Below are 16483 nucleotides of genomic sequence, written 5' to 3' on the forward strand. Positions count from 1 at the left end.
TCAAAACATACTTTTGTGCTTGTTCATAAAGGCTCTCCAGGAAGCATTAAATGTCAGAACCTTTAACTGATAACACCTGCTTAAATGTTGTAGGTGGAGTTAAGACTGACGGCAGGTAAACAATAAGCTCTGAAAATACTTAATGTTGGTAATAATGCTCTGGTTATGAAATGTAAAAATATGGATCAGCGGAGAGGGCAAAAATACCGCTTTGTTAATAATGCGAATAGAAACAAAGTACGTTGCCAAAAAAGCCAAGCTGACATCCGGACATGGCTGTGAACGATGCTTCAGTCAAATGTAAAAAAAAAAAAAATTGCCTTTGCAAATGTTTTCCGTGGAGGGGAATTTCCTCGACAGTGATTGGACCTCACGGGTCTACAGGCCACCTTAAAAACAGCTTTCATTCAAAAGCATTTGCTAGATGATACTGTGACAAGCAGCTGCCTGTGAATGAAGTTTGTCAACTTCTGTCAGTGCTTTTTGGCGCTCGTTCAGAAACTTGAAGGACGGATGAAGGCGGGGGGGGGAGTGGTGGGGGGGGGGGGAGTTGTTGGATCACGTTCTAATTCACAATCAAGGTCCAAACAGTAAACCTGCGCCCAAAAGAGCCTCTGAGGGCAGACGCCGATGACCTCCGGCCTCCACTGAAGACGGGGGGGGGGCGGGGGGGGGGGCGGGGGGGGAGCTCTGCGGCTCCGTCTGATGAAGAGTCCTGTCGCACCGGCGACTCCAGTCCGAGTGGTTTCTCAAAAATTGTCATCATTTTCCTTGCTCCCAAGATCCAGTCTGGCAGCTAAAACTATCAAATGTTAACTCAAACTCAACTTCCAAGAAAGCTGCAGATTCACAACCGCTTGTCACTTTTCTGGCAGGTAAAAAAACAACGGCGACGGCGCCACGCTGTGCGTCTCGTGGCGTCTCTTGAAAGTCGGAGGTCGCCGTGTGAAGGGGGGGCGTTCGACCGTCGCAGCGGCGTCAGCGCGGCGGCGGGTTTCAGACAACGCACGTCACACCGGCATCCTCCACGTGGCCGCAGTTGGTTTTGCCCCAGCCAGAAAACTTACACTGGTGTATGGTGTCCTCGGTCCCTTCGCACGCCACGTCATCCATCCAGATCAAAGCAGTACCTGCACACAGAGCCGAAAGGGAATTCATACGTTGTAGTGTCCAACGTTTATATCTTTTGAACGGTTGCGGAGACTGCTTTTAGATATATTTATTCTTGCAAAAAAGTGAAACAATTATAGAGAGTCCTTAGAAGTCTCTAGGAGGGTGTGCTCGGGAAATAAAAGGATATGAATGGTGATCAACGGTGGCCATAAAAGAAGGAGTTTGTGTGCATAACCAAAGTGAATTCAGATACAGATATATACTGTCAGACGTTGGTTTAAAATGGTCATTGTCATTCCCGGGTTTTGACAGTTCGCGGCCGTTAAGCTGACCTTTAACCTTTGACACACAAAATTTTTCGGATGGTGCATGTTGAGGTTTGTGCCGAAGGGTCGTCCTGGCCCGATAACGTTGGATGGACAGAACCGACACACCCAAAAAGCCACGTGGAATCGCATCTGGACTTGGACATCGAGTTCACTGGTGTCTCTCTCCATGAAGCGGCTCCAGCAGCCAACAGCAAGTACTCCTCAAAAAAATCTGAAATGGTTGTATCCGGTGGCAAAATACACACTTCCAGCTGGTAAGCCAAGCTTTGATCAAATTGTTTCCCTATAAAAAGAACTACAACTATAAAACTTTGGTTCCTTCTTTTGTTAAAGCTAGGACTCACTTGAAGCTTAAAAAAAGAAGTCCTTTGGTTTCACAGAACACTGAGCTGTGAGGGAACGGGGAGGTGCTGATTTTGCAGTTTAAGGACACATGACCAAAGGGGTTTGTGTGCAGTAAGGGAGACGAGAGGCTGACTCATCAGCAATGGCCTGGAGGCAACATCTGGAGGATCTCTGCTGCTCCCCTCGATGTCACAACGGCTCATCGCTCGGCTGTCGGGGGGCTGTCAGCGAGGGATTTAAACAAATCGTAGTGCTCAGAAAAAATGCAATGGAGAAGTGAAACAAACAATATAAAAAGACAGGAGGCTGGCCAAGTCCCGGATGGGGAAGACACTATATTAAAAAACAAATTGTCGCCTTTTAGGGTAAAACGTACCCGTTTTCTGTCTGCATGGTTTAACAGTGATCGTAAGAGAAAGCTAAAGCTTTTCTGCTTCCTCAGGTTAGCTGTGTGCTCCTGCCATGTACCACAGGCACTACATTCATGATGTGCAAATGTGCTTTAAATGGCAAAGGTGAAGTTGCACTGTGCATTATTCATCTACATTAACGAATTATAGTAATCATAATAAGCGTTAAAGTTGAGCTGTAGCACATTAACAGAAACCAAACTAAGTTTCAATTTCTTTATTGCTTCAATGTGGAACTAATGCCTATTTCCTGTGAACATTTTCAGTCAAACCAGTCAAATGCCCAATCTGCACCATCTCTTTAAAGAGCACTGCAATGCGCTACTCTAGACATGATTGATTGTTTGAAATTCTGCAAGACTTAATTACATATGTGTTCTTGTATGTTTGAAAGTCTGAAGTCTGAAAATGCAAACGCAGTTCTGCCAGTTTTAACTTCGGCTTCCTCTGTACAATCTGTACAACACATGTCACTTTCTAGCCTAAATCTCAATTCAATTGAGAAAAAACGGAAATTATTAAAATTAAATAAAACTATAGTTGATAATAAAGGCTCTTCTCTTAGAAAAACACATGAATTAGTTATTTTGTTCACAATCAATGCAAATTTACCTAAAACCTGATAACAAAGTTGCATTTAAGGGCTCATATCTGCCGAAATAAATGTACAGAATCTGCAAATCAATCAACCCATTTTCTTTCAACAGTCATGCTTTGCTTCACAACTAAAGACAGCAGAAGAGAAACTGGCTGCAGATTTGACATCTTGTCTCTATGAAGGTGTGTACAGGATGGAAATGAGGTGCACGCACAAGGGGAAAACACCAGCCCCAGCTGTTCAGCTGCTGGGCCTCCTCGGGGTTTGCTTAAATGGACACGGACCTTTAAACTGTTTATTTTGGATCCCAACACACTTTCACTGCACTGTCTGCCAGACCGCTCGCACCAAACTCATGACACTTTTCACAAATAACTGTTAAATCCCCCAAAACATCATTCTGTGTGGGATTTTATGGGAACACCCAGGCGCGATTTGGGGAAGGTCACTTACTCTTACGGGTGGAAGGATTGAAAGTCTGTTTGAAAAGGTGTCTTCTACTGATTTTATTTTTCTCTTCATGTAGGTTTTCTGTCTATCCATAATTTTGCCATCTTGATTTGTCTATACACTCCTTTTATGGACGATCATTCGCTCCACACAACATCGATTGGTTTGCATTGTTTACTGATTTCTTTTTGGGGGGGTTTCAGCGGGACAGAGGTATCGTAAACTGTACAGACCAGAAAACCCATTCATGCTAATTTCCAACTGTAATACTGGGGATAATAAGATTAAATATCATCAAACTTATGATGCAATACGAATTAAAACAACTACATTACATGTCAAACATGTTAAATATCATCAAACTTATGAAGCAATATAAATGAAAAAGATTACATTACATGTCATTTAGCTGATGCTTTCATCCAAAGCGACTTACAATAAGTGCATTTCAACCGTAGAGGAAAAAGATGGGATTTTGGATATTAAAAACCCTGCTGGGGCAGCCACAGGCCGTTATAACCCTTTAGAAGAGCTCTTTATGACCTACACAGAATCTAAAAGTTAATTTGATTTGTGAATCTGCAATTTAACAGTTGAAGACTGATCTGTGTCTGAATGCTGTAACACCTTAAAAGATTTTCTGAGAAAAAAAAAAGTCAAAAGGTGTTTGCTCATCTAAAAATGTGTATTGGAATTTTTTGGGATAGTTTTGAATTGGATTCTGGCCTGATGTTAGTCACTGTTGTGGAGGTCGTCCCCTGGATCAAAGTCATGTTTCCCCCACTATTTTTCCAGACTCATCTGTAACAACTCTGCCTGAACAGAGACTCTGAATGATGTCAGGCTGACTGGCTGAATGAAATGAAATGGAAAGGGAGAGCGGGACGGAGAGCGAGAGAGAGATGGATATGACCCTTGAGACTCTTTCCTGACGACATTTGGCACGTATGACTTTCCCCATAAAACTTTAATATTAATCCCCGCAGCAATTTAAGGCATTGCTACGGCAGATAAAGCCCCTTTACAGCTGAAAGAATGCAGAGTTAGTAAAAATGAAAACTACTACCATCAGTACACTTCATCATGGATGTGTGCTGTGGGATCATTTAAAAAAAAAGTAATTCCTATCTTGATTGAGATACACAAAATGACCACATGACCTTAAAGGAATAGTACCTTCAAACTTATAATCAAATATCATCTATTCTGACTTGTGTTATTGTAGTGAATACTGGTGATGCCATAATGGAAATTAAAAAAGGGGCAATTGTTTTGATAAAACACATCTGAGAACGACAGATCAAACAGCTGCTTTTTTACTAAAAGAATTGTCGAAATCAATTTTTATTTAACATAAAAGAAACCGCCGTTTGAGTTGCATTTTGTGCACAAAATATACAACATGAATAAGGTTTGATGTCTTTATATTGTTGTTTATTCAATGCTCATAGTGAATCTGATTATCTTGATGGTTGAATATGAACTCCGGATGAATGACTCACATTTGGAGGATGTGGCTGAATTGTATTCAGGCCTTATACAGTGTACTGTAACATAAACAATGCAACTGCAGATGTTATCAGCGGTTGCCTGAGAGCTAATCAAGCAAATATTAGGTTTGTGAGCTATTTGAATGGAATGCAAGTTATTATAGGGATTATTTATCAAGATGGTTCATATATTCATTTGATGGCTTCATTGTTAAAAGGTTTTCCAAAGCAAAAAATCCGCATTGTAAAAAACCTGCAGGCATGAGCCAAATGGCTGCACGGTCGGCTGGAAGGCGAAAGCAAGAGAAACGTGCCAGTAAAACAACAGCTTGCAGATGTTTGAGTGGCGCTCATCTCATACCCTGCCCGAAGCGTCCTGTCCTATGGACCTCAGCGACTCCAATGTATCCCAGCATCCTGCACACCACGTCTCCATCCTTTTTGTCCCAGACGTCGTCACACACGGTGCCCCAGCGCCGTTCATGGAAAACCTCCACGCGACCTTCATGAGGGCCTGACCCGTTCACCAGCCGCACTAGTGTCTCCTCCACTGCAACACACACAAGCTTACATTAACATAAGGATCAGTGTGCATGGGGAAGTTTTGCAATATGAACCATGACTCCACATAAACTGGCATGTATACAAATGTGTCTTTATTAGGTATTCCAACATGGCTGCATTTAAAAAACACATGACTCTCTTTACTCTGCACTCATTGACGTGATTACGTTCATCGCGAGTGTTTATGAGTTTAATGGAGCTGTGTAAATCAAACCAATATGACAAATGGCAGAGATGAACAGGTGGTTTCTAACATGGTGCAGAACATTTTACACAGAAACCACACAGAGTCAAGAAAAAAACTATTTCCTTGTGAAGTCCACTACCTGACTTAAAATAGTTGTAAATCCACAACATTTTTGAGGTTCATAAAACAAGATACTACGTGTTTTTAGTGAGGCATTATGCCCATATTTACAAAGCAAACACACAGGTTATTGGTCTCCTCATCCATTCTCCAGTGGAGAAAGGCTTACTTCCCACATTGTTGAACTATTTCTCTAATGGAGTTGATTACTAAATAATGAAATTACAACATAAAAGTCTACAATATAAAACATGACAAAAACTAAATATACAAATATATGTATTGTCAAGACAACTTGACGTTTTCTAATTTATCAATAAAGTCCTGCCGCATTTCGAGAATAAATAAAAACCATGACATGAGCATCATAGTCACATTGACGTGTGTGAGTGCACGTGTTTGTGTCAGAGTGTGTTTTGGTTAGCCGAGGCTTCTTGGATCCAAAGTAATCTTGTATTCCTGAAACTATGCTGCGTAATTAAGTTGATTTATCACCTTTCACAACGTACAGAGAAAAAGAGAAAGAGAGGTAAACACATACGCACCCACACACGCTCTTACACACACACAGAAACCCACACACAGCCACACTACCCTGTGTTAAGAGGTGCTCACTGACCGAGACTGTTGACAAAGTGGTGGAGAGTAAATCCAGACACATTATCTGCACAGGATATTAGTCTCATCAGACCATCATAAATTCTAAATGTGTACCCTTTGAGTCTTATTAGACAGTCAAGTGGTTTTCACTCACGAGTACCATCACAATTCAACACCTAACATGACATCATCATATCAGCTCAGTTTTCATATGACATTACTGCAGAAAACCTGCAATTTAAAAAACTGAAATTAGGTGAACTAGGTTTCAACCTACTATTGCTCTCTTTTCAAACTAATAATGCTTGAATGGCACATGCTTAGTTTTCTATGAAGCTACTTGAATTCTACAAACAGACTTAAATTAGCTGTGAGGATGTAGACAAACACACTACAGTGATTTTTTATATGAGCTTAATTAATTGGATTTTTGTTAATATTGGATCTTCTTTAGATTGCTGACAAATTTTGATACTAACGATAACTTACAGATAAAAAATGAACAACATCTTCAACAAGAAGACGCAACTTTAAGGCGGAACCATTTTCCCCTGCAACATAAAACACGGTTGCAAATCAACTTTGCAACCAGACTGTATTAGCAAATGCATTATGCTATCAAATAGCATGTTTTAAATCAGTAACAGATTCAGCTTTTATCAGAGCCAGTGGTGAATCTGTCAAAGTGGTGGAGAGTAAATCCAGACACATTATCTGGACAGGATATTAGTCTCATCAGACCATCATAAATTCTAAATTGTACCCTTTGCAGTGGTGAATCTGCAAAAGATTCACCACTGCAAAGAAAAAACAGCATAACCACACTGTAGAAATAAAATAATAGAATAGAAGTAAAAGCATTCAAGCTCAATCAATATATACTGTATTTTTGGGTGGGCCTTACCGTGAGTTTATATATGTAGTGATCTGAGTTTCCCTTCCCTTTACAGTAACTACACGGTTTTATTAGGGGCGTCCCGTCCCGTATCCAATTCTTCCAAACTTCAAAATCATACATGAAGACATGCTTGCTTCACTTCGGCCCTCTCCCTCTGGCTGTCATTTACTGCAGACAATTCTCTCTCCTATTTACATATTTGAATACACATTTTCTAGAAGGAGAAATGAAAATGCTGGACAAGCCTTTCAAAGTAATTCAGTGACAATCACAAGTGATTGTCTTATCATTTCGAGGGACCCTCGTGTTTGGCACACTCACAGAAAGAGGCCTAGCAACAGTAGCTAGGGACATCTCATTGTTTGGTGAAAACCTTCTTTAAGGTATCATTAAAAAATGAATCAACATTTCGATAACAAAAGGCTGTCGGTTTGCATTCAAATATACAGAAACAAGACTGTAACGTTAAAGTGAAGTTAGGAATCTAAACCAATTCTTTTTAAAATAACAATGAATACAATGAGTGGAGCACCCTGTGGTCTAAGGAGTGTTGTTGGTATTCTCACAATATTTCACCTCTATTTTGGCACATGTTTTGTCTAGCTCCTCTCTGCCTCCATACTTTTAAAATCCAAATTGCAACCAGACCTTTGTCTTTAAGCTTGGCGTTGACTTCAGTGGAGCAGCTACCGTCATGTTTCGATTCAACCGAGGTTCACTTTAGTCTCGCACATGGCCAGATCTATCAGCAATAACCAGAACCAGAGGCTAACCATACGGTTCGAACCATTGCATCCATACAGAATCCTTCATTTGAAACCCAGCCCGGTCTAAATAGGTATGATCTGTGAATACAATTTAAAGTAACAAATTTAACAATGACCTCACTGTTTTAAAGTATATTTTGCATGTGGGTTTGCTTAGCTGTAATCGCAAATCACAAATAAATACAATTTGATTAAACTACACTATGGGAGCTGGGTTGCTCTGTTCCCACCAACAGATCATTTCATTCAAAAAATAAATAATATGTGAGAACTGTAGAGTAGAAAGTATATATATAATAACTTATATCTTTTTAGATTCCTCGGTACTGATGTTGGAACGTGACATCAATGAGAACATTTATCTTAAATTATTTTTAACTTAATTGTGCTTTCCAAGCCGAAAGAATGCAGACTTAGATCCTTGTAGCTGTGCAGGTTCATTGTAAAAAAAAAAGTGTTGGACTCTTGAGATCCAACCATAAGCTGATGTTAAAGCTGTGTGCGGTTGGTTGTGTGTGTGTGTGTGTATGTGAACATCACCTCCAATCACACTTGTAATATATCAACTGTCAAAAGAAAATTACACAAAACGACCCAAAAATGAAAAATGTGGTGTTTTGTTACAAGTTAAATACACGTTGGAAAAAGTCTTTGAAGAATTGTATGAAATTGTTGGACTTATGAATCAAATTCTGTCTGACATATTTCATGCCATTCCTTAAAAATCTAAACTGAGTGATAGAGAACAGTTCATGATATTCTATTCCCCTCTGTTGAATTCAGGAAATCAGTAAAATATTCACAATATTGCAAATGGATGTAAGTGTGTATCTGCTGTAACACAAGCCAACGTCTTTACTGTGCTCATGTGAGTGGATTAAACCCACAGCGCTTCATCCAGGAGAACATCCCTTTGAGAGGCTACAGGTTTACGCAATTTTTCTCTGCTTCCCTTAGGCTAATGTTGACATAGCGTCACTTTATGGCACGATTCATTTTTGCGTTGACACCCAACGTTGATGGATGAGCGTGAATCAAACTCCTGGTGTCTGGTAAGTGATGGAAAGGGGGGGGCGCAGTGTGTGCTTAGAGGTGTAAAGCGACCGGAGTCCTGCATCGTCTCAGATCTTAAGCACGTGAGGCAGCTTTGGGGAGGCTGTGATTTGGTATTTTCTGACAGCCAGCAGCATGTGGTCTCAGTCTGCCTTTTCTCTGAAACCTCACACATCCTGGTGAATGATGTGAGGAAAGCGTTGCTCTTTGACGTTTCTCTAAGGGGCAGCAAAAAAGAAAAAGTCGTATGGAGACGGGGCGCGGGTTCACGTCTATTTGAAGGGAACTCCACCTCATCGCTCATCACGTGGAGAAAAGAACACACTGACTTTACAAAGAAAAAAACAACATCTGTGGCAAAAGAAAAAAAGTCAGTGCTTTTGTGGGACATTTTTTCTTTTTTTTTTCTTTTGGCCAGTTTGGCGGTTTTGTGAGATCATAACATCAGTTTCAGTTTAATATTACAAAACATATATACCAACAATGGTTTTCAAGTCAACTTCCCTCAGCTCCCTGTACAGAATGTCAGGTGTGGCAGAGAACTATGACGCCCATTAAGTCATCAGCTCGTAAACATCTGGGCTAATATTGACAATTGTGTATTATGAGCACTGATATATAGGCTTGTATGACAGCTGTGTTTCTTTGTAGCCATTAATGGTTGACGACTTCTATGATTTATCAACAGTTTTTATTTGATTTTATTTGCTTATGCTGAGTATTTACCTTTAGCTCAAGTTTTAATCTCCACCCTACAAATTGGGGTCTCTTATAGGTTACATGCGATCAGTCCACACAGTCTGTATGTGTAGGTGGCTTCTCCCGGGTTTGTGCCTCTCAGGTATTACACTACTGCACATTTCAGTTAGAGAGATACAGCATCTGGTTTTCAAATATCCTTGGTGGGGAAAACCAAGAGGGTTCAAAGACTACTCTAACCATCTGGATACAAATGTCTGTACACTGCACATTGAAGTAATCTAAATTGAAATACTGGCGGAAAAATCCCCTAATTTGTACAACAGCAAAGCATAATGGAACAATGCATTATAAGTTATATGGTTATATATTGAAGTTTCTTTCCAATGTTGAATATTCACAACAACATATTCGCAAATTGCTTTGGGTTAACAACACGGCCAATGGGATACTCATCTTTTCATCCTCTTTGTGATTCTAATGTAATGTTTAATACACAAAAGTCACTAATGGATGCTATCACCTCACCGCCACAGAACTATAGAAATTCAGCAGATGTCTGAAATAGTGAAGTGACGTAAGTGAGTAATAGAATCGTGTGCTCCTGATGTTTGCATGAAACACGAAGGATGCAACGGCAAACCCATTCTATAAAAATCCATCTGATCATACCTCATGTTTTTTGTACAATCTTATCACAACAGCGACAAAATGCGGCTTATTATTAATAAGTGTTATTTGTCATTCTAGCACTTCAAGTTTTAAAGGTTCATAAGTGTGAGTGCTGACGCCCAAATTAAGTTAACCTTGAAAACAAGTGCTTATCAAAGTGGCGTCGGAATAAAAACATCTCTACTGTTATCACACAACACGGTTAAGATGCTGGTGTAAATTATACTATACAGTGTCACTAGATAGGATTTATTCTGACGTAAGTCAAACAACTTGTTTTTCAGCCAAAAGCTCTATAAAACACTTAAATTTAGTGTTGAATCATTTAGCAGACCGGCTCGTTACTGATGAGCCACATTGGGGCGAATGCCTCTGTACTGGTCGTCAAGTACAACAGCCATGAAGTCATGAACCAAAAGGAAAGAATTGGTATTAAGCAGCGTTTCCACAAAGACATTCTTGGTAATATAAGTGTCTTTGTGACGAATTAAAAAAAAAATAAAAGGTTCCTTTTAGCCAATTGTCTTTCTAAAAGCCAGAGATCTAAGAGATGTGACCTTAAGTATAAGGAGGCTTAAAGGCTTCCTCCAACCTGATAATCAAAAGCTTTTTCTTAGTGCTAAGTTAGAGAATCATTGCCCTGTTTTGGTTGAAGACTGCAAGGTCAGAGAGAGTCAGGAAGGGAGTTAGAGACACATCAAGCACCACACAACACGCACACACTTTGGTCGTTTTGTTTACATTACGATTAAAAGACCCTTAAATCGTATCTGAATGGGTCTTGTGTTGTGGAACCTGCTCCCCCTCAACACCAGTTTAGGGCCAATAGGGTTATGGGTTATAAAACATGATGTTCTTTCTGATGTTAGTTAGATCTGCTCCTGCCTTTGCAGACGCAGCGCTGATACCTGACCTGTGATCTGACAAATAAATCTCCCAGAACGAGAGAAGTTGTTCGGCTGAATTCTTCCAGACGTCCCCATCCCGGGCTTCACATTTTTGAACACGTTCCTTTAATGCATTCATTCGTTCGCTCCCTCCTTCTCTTTTTAAACTATCTAACGAACCTAATACATACAAAGCAGAGTTTTTTTGTTGTCCTACTCGTACTTCCTTCTTCACAGTGTTAACTCACACATGATCGCTCACCTGTTTTCTGTCCCGTGTCTCCTCGGTCGCCCTTCTCTCCCTTCCACCCTCTTTCTCCCCTGTCACCTGAGGACAAACAGAAACGCAAACACACTTTACAGATCAAGAAATCCAACTTGAACTCTCCATCTCAGACCAACATTAAACTCAAGCTTGCTCAAATTCAGAGCTGAAGTCACCATTAAACATTAAACACTCGAGATTACGTAATAGCAGTAAAACAGTAAAGAATAGCCGTATGTGTGTCCGTGCCACTAACCAGGACCAGCATGGTCAATGTTTGCTTATTGGATTGAATCCAATGAGAACCCCCCCCCCCCCCCCGGGAGACAGACACCAACTCAACTTCAGGAAACAAAAGCCCCAGTGCCGAATGTCACAGACTCTGACACGTGTAGCAGCAGTCACAAAGATTCTGCTCATCTTCCGGTTGGAGCCGTGCCTCCGGGTCAGTTCCCTTCCGGTACCGTGCTGGAGTTTGAGCTCACTGCTAACCGGGGGGGGGTGGGGGGGGGGGGGGGCACGTGTCCAGGATCTCTACTTTGACAGCGAGGGCTCGCAAAGGTGTGAGTTGTTTTCCACTTTCCACTTCTGCTTCAACAAACACACTCAACACGTTGATGACGTTAACACATTCTTCATGTCTTACACTAAAACTAAAACATTACACCTCTGGCAAAAAATGCCGACCACGGTCGACCTATTCGAACCCGACAGTCCCGACCAAAGGCAATAATGTAAAGCGGTCTACAGACAGTGGAGACCACGACACAGACCACATGGGAGCCGCTATGTGAAACAAGACAGAAAGAGGTTTAGATTGTTGGAACCTCCCTCCACCTCACACCCATTCCCTCTTCTTTGCATCTATGTTTAGTCTCTAAAAGAGTTTGCCCTGTAATTGGACTCGTGTGTTATAAGCACAATAAATGTGACACCCACTCTGCGTCCGGTGCTTAATTTACCTCCAGAAGTTGTAGTTGACCATTTGTTCTTGTGGGTGGATGAGGTTGAAATAGAGGAGGCAGAAAAAGAGTGGACAGAGGTAGTACTGAAATGGTGATGTCAAGATCATTTCAAGGAGGTTCTTTATAGTGTAGATTTACACATTTACAAGAGGGGGAAAAAAAACTTGTGGTTTGTGGTTTCGGCAAAATTACAGAATGTTTAAGCACGACGTCTCCCTCCAAGCGGCACCTTGGATACGCTTTCTTTCTTTCATTTGTTTTTCGTACATACAAAATATGACTCTAATTTAAACTTGGAAAATGACCTCCACAGCAGGAGAGAGTCTGTTTCAGAGCCATTTGTAGAGAATTCTCGGCCACGGGGTTCAGAACCACAAGTCTGTTTTTGCCATGAAGCTATAAGAGGATCAGCTTCATCCCACCCTTTAAATCTTTATTTCACATCCTAGAAGACCGGGCGAGGTGGCACTCTGTCCCATGTGTTAGTGTGTGCGTGTGTGTGTGTGTAGATGACTGAGTAATGTATCTAACACCCCACCCTGCACGAAACGGGCCTCAGCTGACAGTTTTAACTTCATCTTGACCACATCCTTAACAACTAAATAACTTAGTAGGAAAAAACAGATAAGCGACTGCCGTGCCCAAAGAGACAGACGAGGGGTTTGGATTCAAACTGCACAAGTAAAGCTGCATGTAGGGGGTGGAAAGTGGCTCATGAGTGAATATGTAACATTTAAGCGCTTCACTAATGTTTTTAGCAGCTGTGTGGATGACAAAGGTATTTCATGGTGCCCAGAGGGTAAATCCTAACGACTTTGAGGCCCTCAAACTTTTCCTCTAGTCCGACCATTAGGCTCAAGTCCATTGATATCAGAAATAGTTCCAAGAATAATGTTGTGTCCATCAGCCGTGATTGGACTTTCTGCTCGTTGCCAACTAGCAAAATGCTCCCAACCCAACCAGCCACACATTATGTGTTAGTGTTGTCATTGGTACTAGCATGGCTGTAGACCGCTTGCATTGTTTATATCAACAATAAATACTTTGATAAATTGTTTATTTTGTGTTTTCTTCTGAAAAGTGGAGACCAAAACACAGCTGTAAGGCCCGTGAATATCGAATGTACAGACATTGGGTTGCCAAGGCCAGAACTCCGAACCCCGTTGGCCCAGAGGATGCTCAAACCAGCGTTGAACACCAAGAAAATCAGCTGATCCGTGGTGCTTTACCAGAAGAAGAAGCACCTAGTGCACTCTCTGCTCACTCTATCCACCACTCGGCTATAAAGAGAAACCACAAAGCCTCACAGCGCCGCTTTAACAAGCTTTGAGTGTCCACAGCTGAGCAACTGCCTTCCGCCGAGGCCCCCATCGCACCAGGAAGTCTCCAAACTCTTCAAACTCTTCACCCTTCACTGGTTTGTTGAATCCACAAGCAGACCCCAGATGGGTGTGGACACACCTTGTTTTCTTCATCTTTTCTCCATTCTTCATGAAAAACACTCATTCGTCTGGTGCTTTAAAATCTCTTCATAATTAACTTGTCAACCAAACAACGGTGCAAGTGCCAGATCTGTCTGAGGCTGCCTCTCTTTTCATGTTCGCTCAGCCATAGGGTCTTTTTCTAGTGTCTGGGTTTTCACTCCAAACAAACCGGAGGCCCTTTACACCAGATTAAAACAAGCTTTAAATTTACAACAAAATAACATTTCCTATGGATTCGATTTATTTCATTACACAAACACCATACACAGGGAACAATCCCTTGCGTAACATTTCTTAAAATTCTATTGCAATACAGTATGTTAAAATATTTCCTCGCTACGCCTCATTTGAACAAGCGGCTCTCATGCACATGCACCTGTTTCTGTGGAATACATAAAAGGAAGATATGGATAGTTAAGCAATTATAACTTCCATGGGAAAAGCTAAAAGCGGGGACCAAGTGGCACCTGTTAGTGTTGGACGAAGTGTGAAAGAAGCTTGTGCTAACAACCTCCTGCTGAGCAATGTTCTACCCGGGCAGAAAAAAAAAAAGGCAACACTTCGACAGACACCCTCTGCAAAGTCTAAAATGATTTGAGCTGTGAGCGCGTTGACATGATTCAGCTGTTGTACTGCAGGGTGTGACAAGCTTTTGTATTGACTCGTGAAGGACAAACACTGGGTGAGTGAGTGAATTTAATGTGACTACTGTTACCCCTTAAAGTACACAGCATTGTGTTTGCAACGTTCTACTCTGATTATGTTTCATTTTGTACATTCTTGGGCTTCGGGATGTTTTCCAGATGAACTTTCGCTGCCTTGACCGTGATGCATCAAGACAGAACAAAACTACTATTTGAATATTTTGAGAGTAGATAAGATATAATAGAGGACTATAAAATGCGTTGATTGATTTTAGAAATAAAACACATACCTCTGGGACCAGCAGGCCCAATTTCTCCCTTTTCTCCATGGAAACCGCTGACTCCGGCTGACCCTTTAATTCCCTGGTTGCCCTGCATCCCTTTTTCTCCTGTAAACCCTGAAACACAAACCTCTTCAGACTCAACATCAGCTATGACAGGATTCAAAGTACCTTAATTATCATGACCTCAAACCGCCCCAAAAGTAAATCTTTAATTTAATTTCTGATTCAATACATTTTTGTTTAGTGCCGACATGGTCAGATGTTCATTTGCAAAATTCAAGTTAAAAGTTAAAGTAAACTCCGTCGTCTGATTAGCATCAAAAGATGAAAGTGTCCGATCATATCTAATCCAGGAACTGCTGTGTTGCAACATCTGAAATCAATATGAAGTGGACTATGTCTTCAGTAATAACACTTGATCTTTGCCAATGCAATTGAATACTTTGGCCATTTGAAAAAAGCAAGAACATTAGGACTTGATGATACATCCCAATCAGGCCATGCTTCTTCCTGTTGGCCCTCCCTGCCCTGACTTCAATTTCTAAGAAATGCATTTCTTCCCCCATCTGCCAACGCTTCAAATTTCTGAGTGCTTGAATTCGCTCTATTGTTGCACATAAGAGTCCAATTCAGATTTGACCGAAAGGGCACACAACGAGAACTTCTGTTTACAGTAAACACATACAACATACAGAAGTGAAAGAATCTGAACCCCTGTTCAGTGCATCCTTGCCTGATCACATCTAACAGATGCCCCAAATGAATCACCTTGCGTTGTCATCTATTTCACTCCAAATTGGACCATAATTCACTAGATTTACATCATGCTATCTTAGGTCTCATATAGACCTGAGGTCTTATTGGTCTTGAGACCCTAAACTCATGTTTTTAGTATTTACTGAGGGAATAAATCAAGTGAGAAGTAGGGGTCGTCTTCTCACTGAATGCTGTAGAATTGGACCTCTGTTCTGCAACGAGAAGGGTCGCAGGCTCAAGGTACTTCCGCATTGGAGGGTGCTGCCAGGTCTATTATACCCGTGGGTAATTAAAACTCCCCATGGATAGTAGATTCCAGCACTCGACCACTTCCTTCATCCCTACGGATATCATTTGTTTTCACACAGTGTTTCCAGGAACGATAGCAGTGTTGTGGGGGGGGGTCAGCAGGAAGATAATGCTTTGTGGGAGCGTGAGGGCTGCAGTTCAAGGTCCGGGGAATGTAGATAAGATAATAACAGGGTTGATGATTTAAGAGGTGCCAAGTTGGAAAAGGTCCCCAAAACATCTGGATTCACACTGTTTTTATCTTACAGTATATGAAAAACAGTCATTCCCTGGTTCTGAAGTGCCTGTTCGGTCCGGACGAGGTTGAAGTACCTACGAGTATAGATCGCCTGTCTTAAAACAAATCTCCATCCAAAACATGGGGCTTTGTTTTCTTTAGCGTACTAAGATGTCCTTTTACACTCTCTGTGCTCACTGCACTATTATTACAACTGAATGTCATCACAAAAGCAGAGGTTATATCCGTAATGTCTGTTTAGCGTAAGAGGAGCCAACATACTCACCTGTTACCAAAACGCTTTTGTCTTAATACATAGGACTCAAAGATGGATGCTAGAAATGTAAGTGCATGAATTAAATGTTGGATGGAGCACT

At 41.2% G+C, this 16483-nt stretch overlaps 1 protein-coding gene across 1 annotated transcript in view; it reads right to left on the reverse strand.

The window, feature by feature from the left end:
* Window positions 1-670: 670 nt before the first annotated feature.
* The window catches only part of scara5 (scavenger receptor class A, member 5 (putative)), a 45338-nt gene continuing 29525 nt past the window's right edge, over window positions 671-16483 (reverse strand). Inside the window, exons 9-12 of the mRNA XM_037449942.2 lie at window positions 14831-14938; window positions 11445-11510; window positions 5097-5285; window positions 671-1130 (exon numbers count right to left, since the gene is read on the reverse strand). Of these exons, the coding sequence (XP_037305839.2) occupies window positions 997-1130; window positions 5097-5285; window positions 11445-11510; window positions 14831-14938 (497 nt within the window). The 3' untranslated portion in view covers window positions 671-996. The remainder of the gene's footprint in view (window positions 1131-5096; window positions 5286-11444; window positions 11511-14830; window positions 14939-16483) is intronic.

The sequence above is a fragment of the Pungitius pungitius genome, chromosome 20 (genome assembly GCF_949316345.1).
Source record: "Pungitius pungitius chromosome 20, fPunPun2.1, whole genome shotgun sequence".
NCBI lineage: Eukaryota > Metazoa > Chordata > Actinopteri > Perciformes > Gasterosteidae > Pungitius > Pungitius pungitius.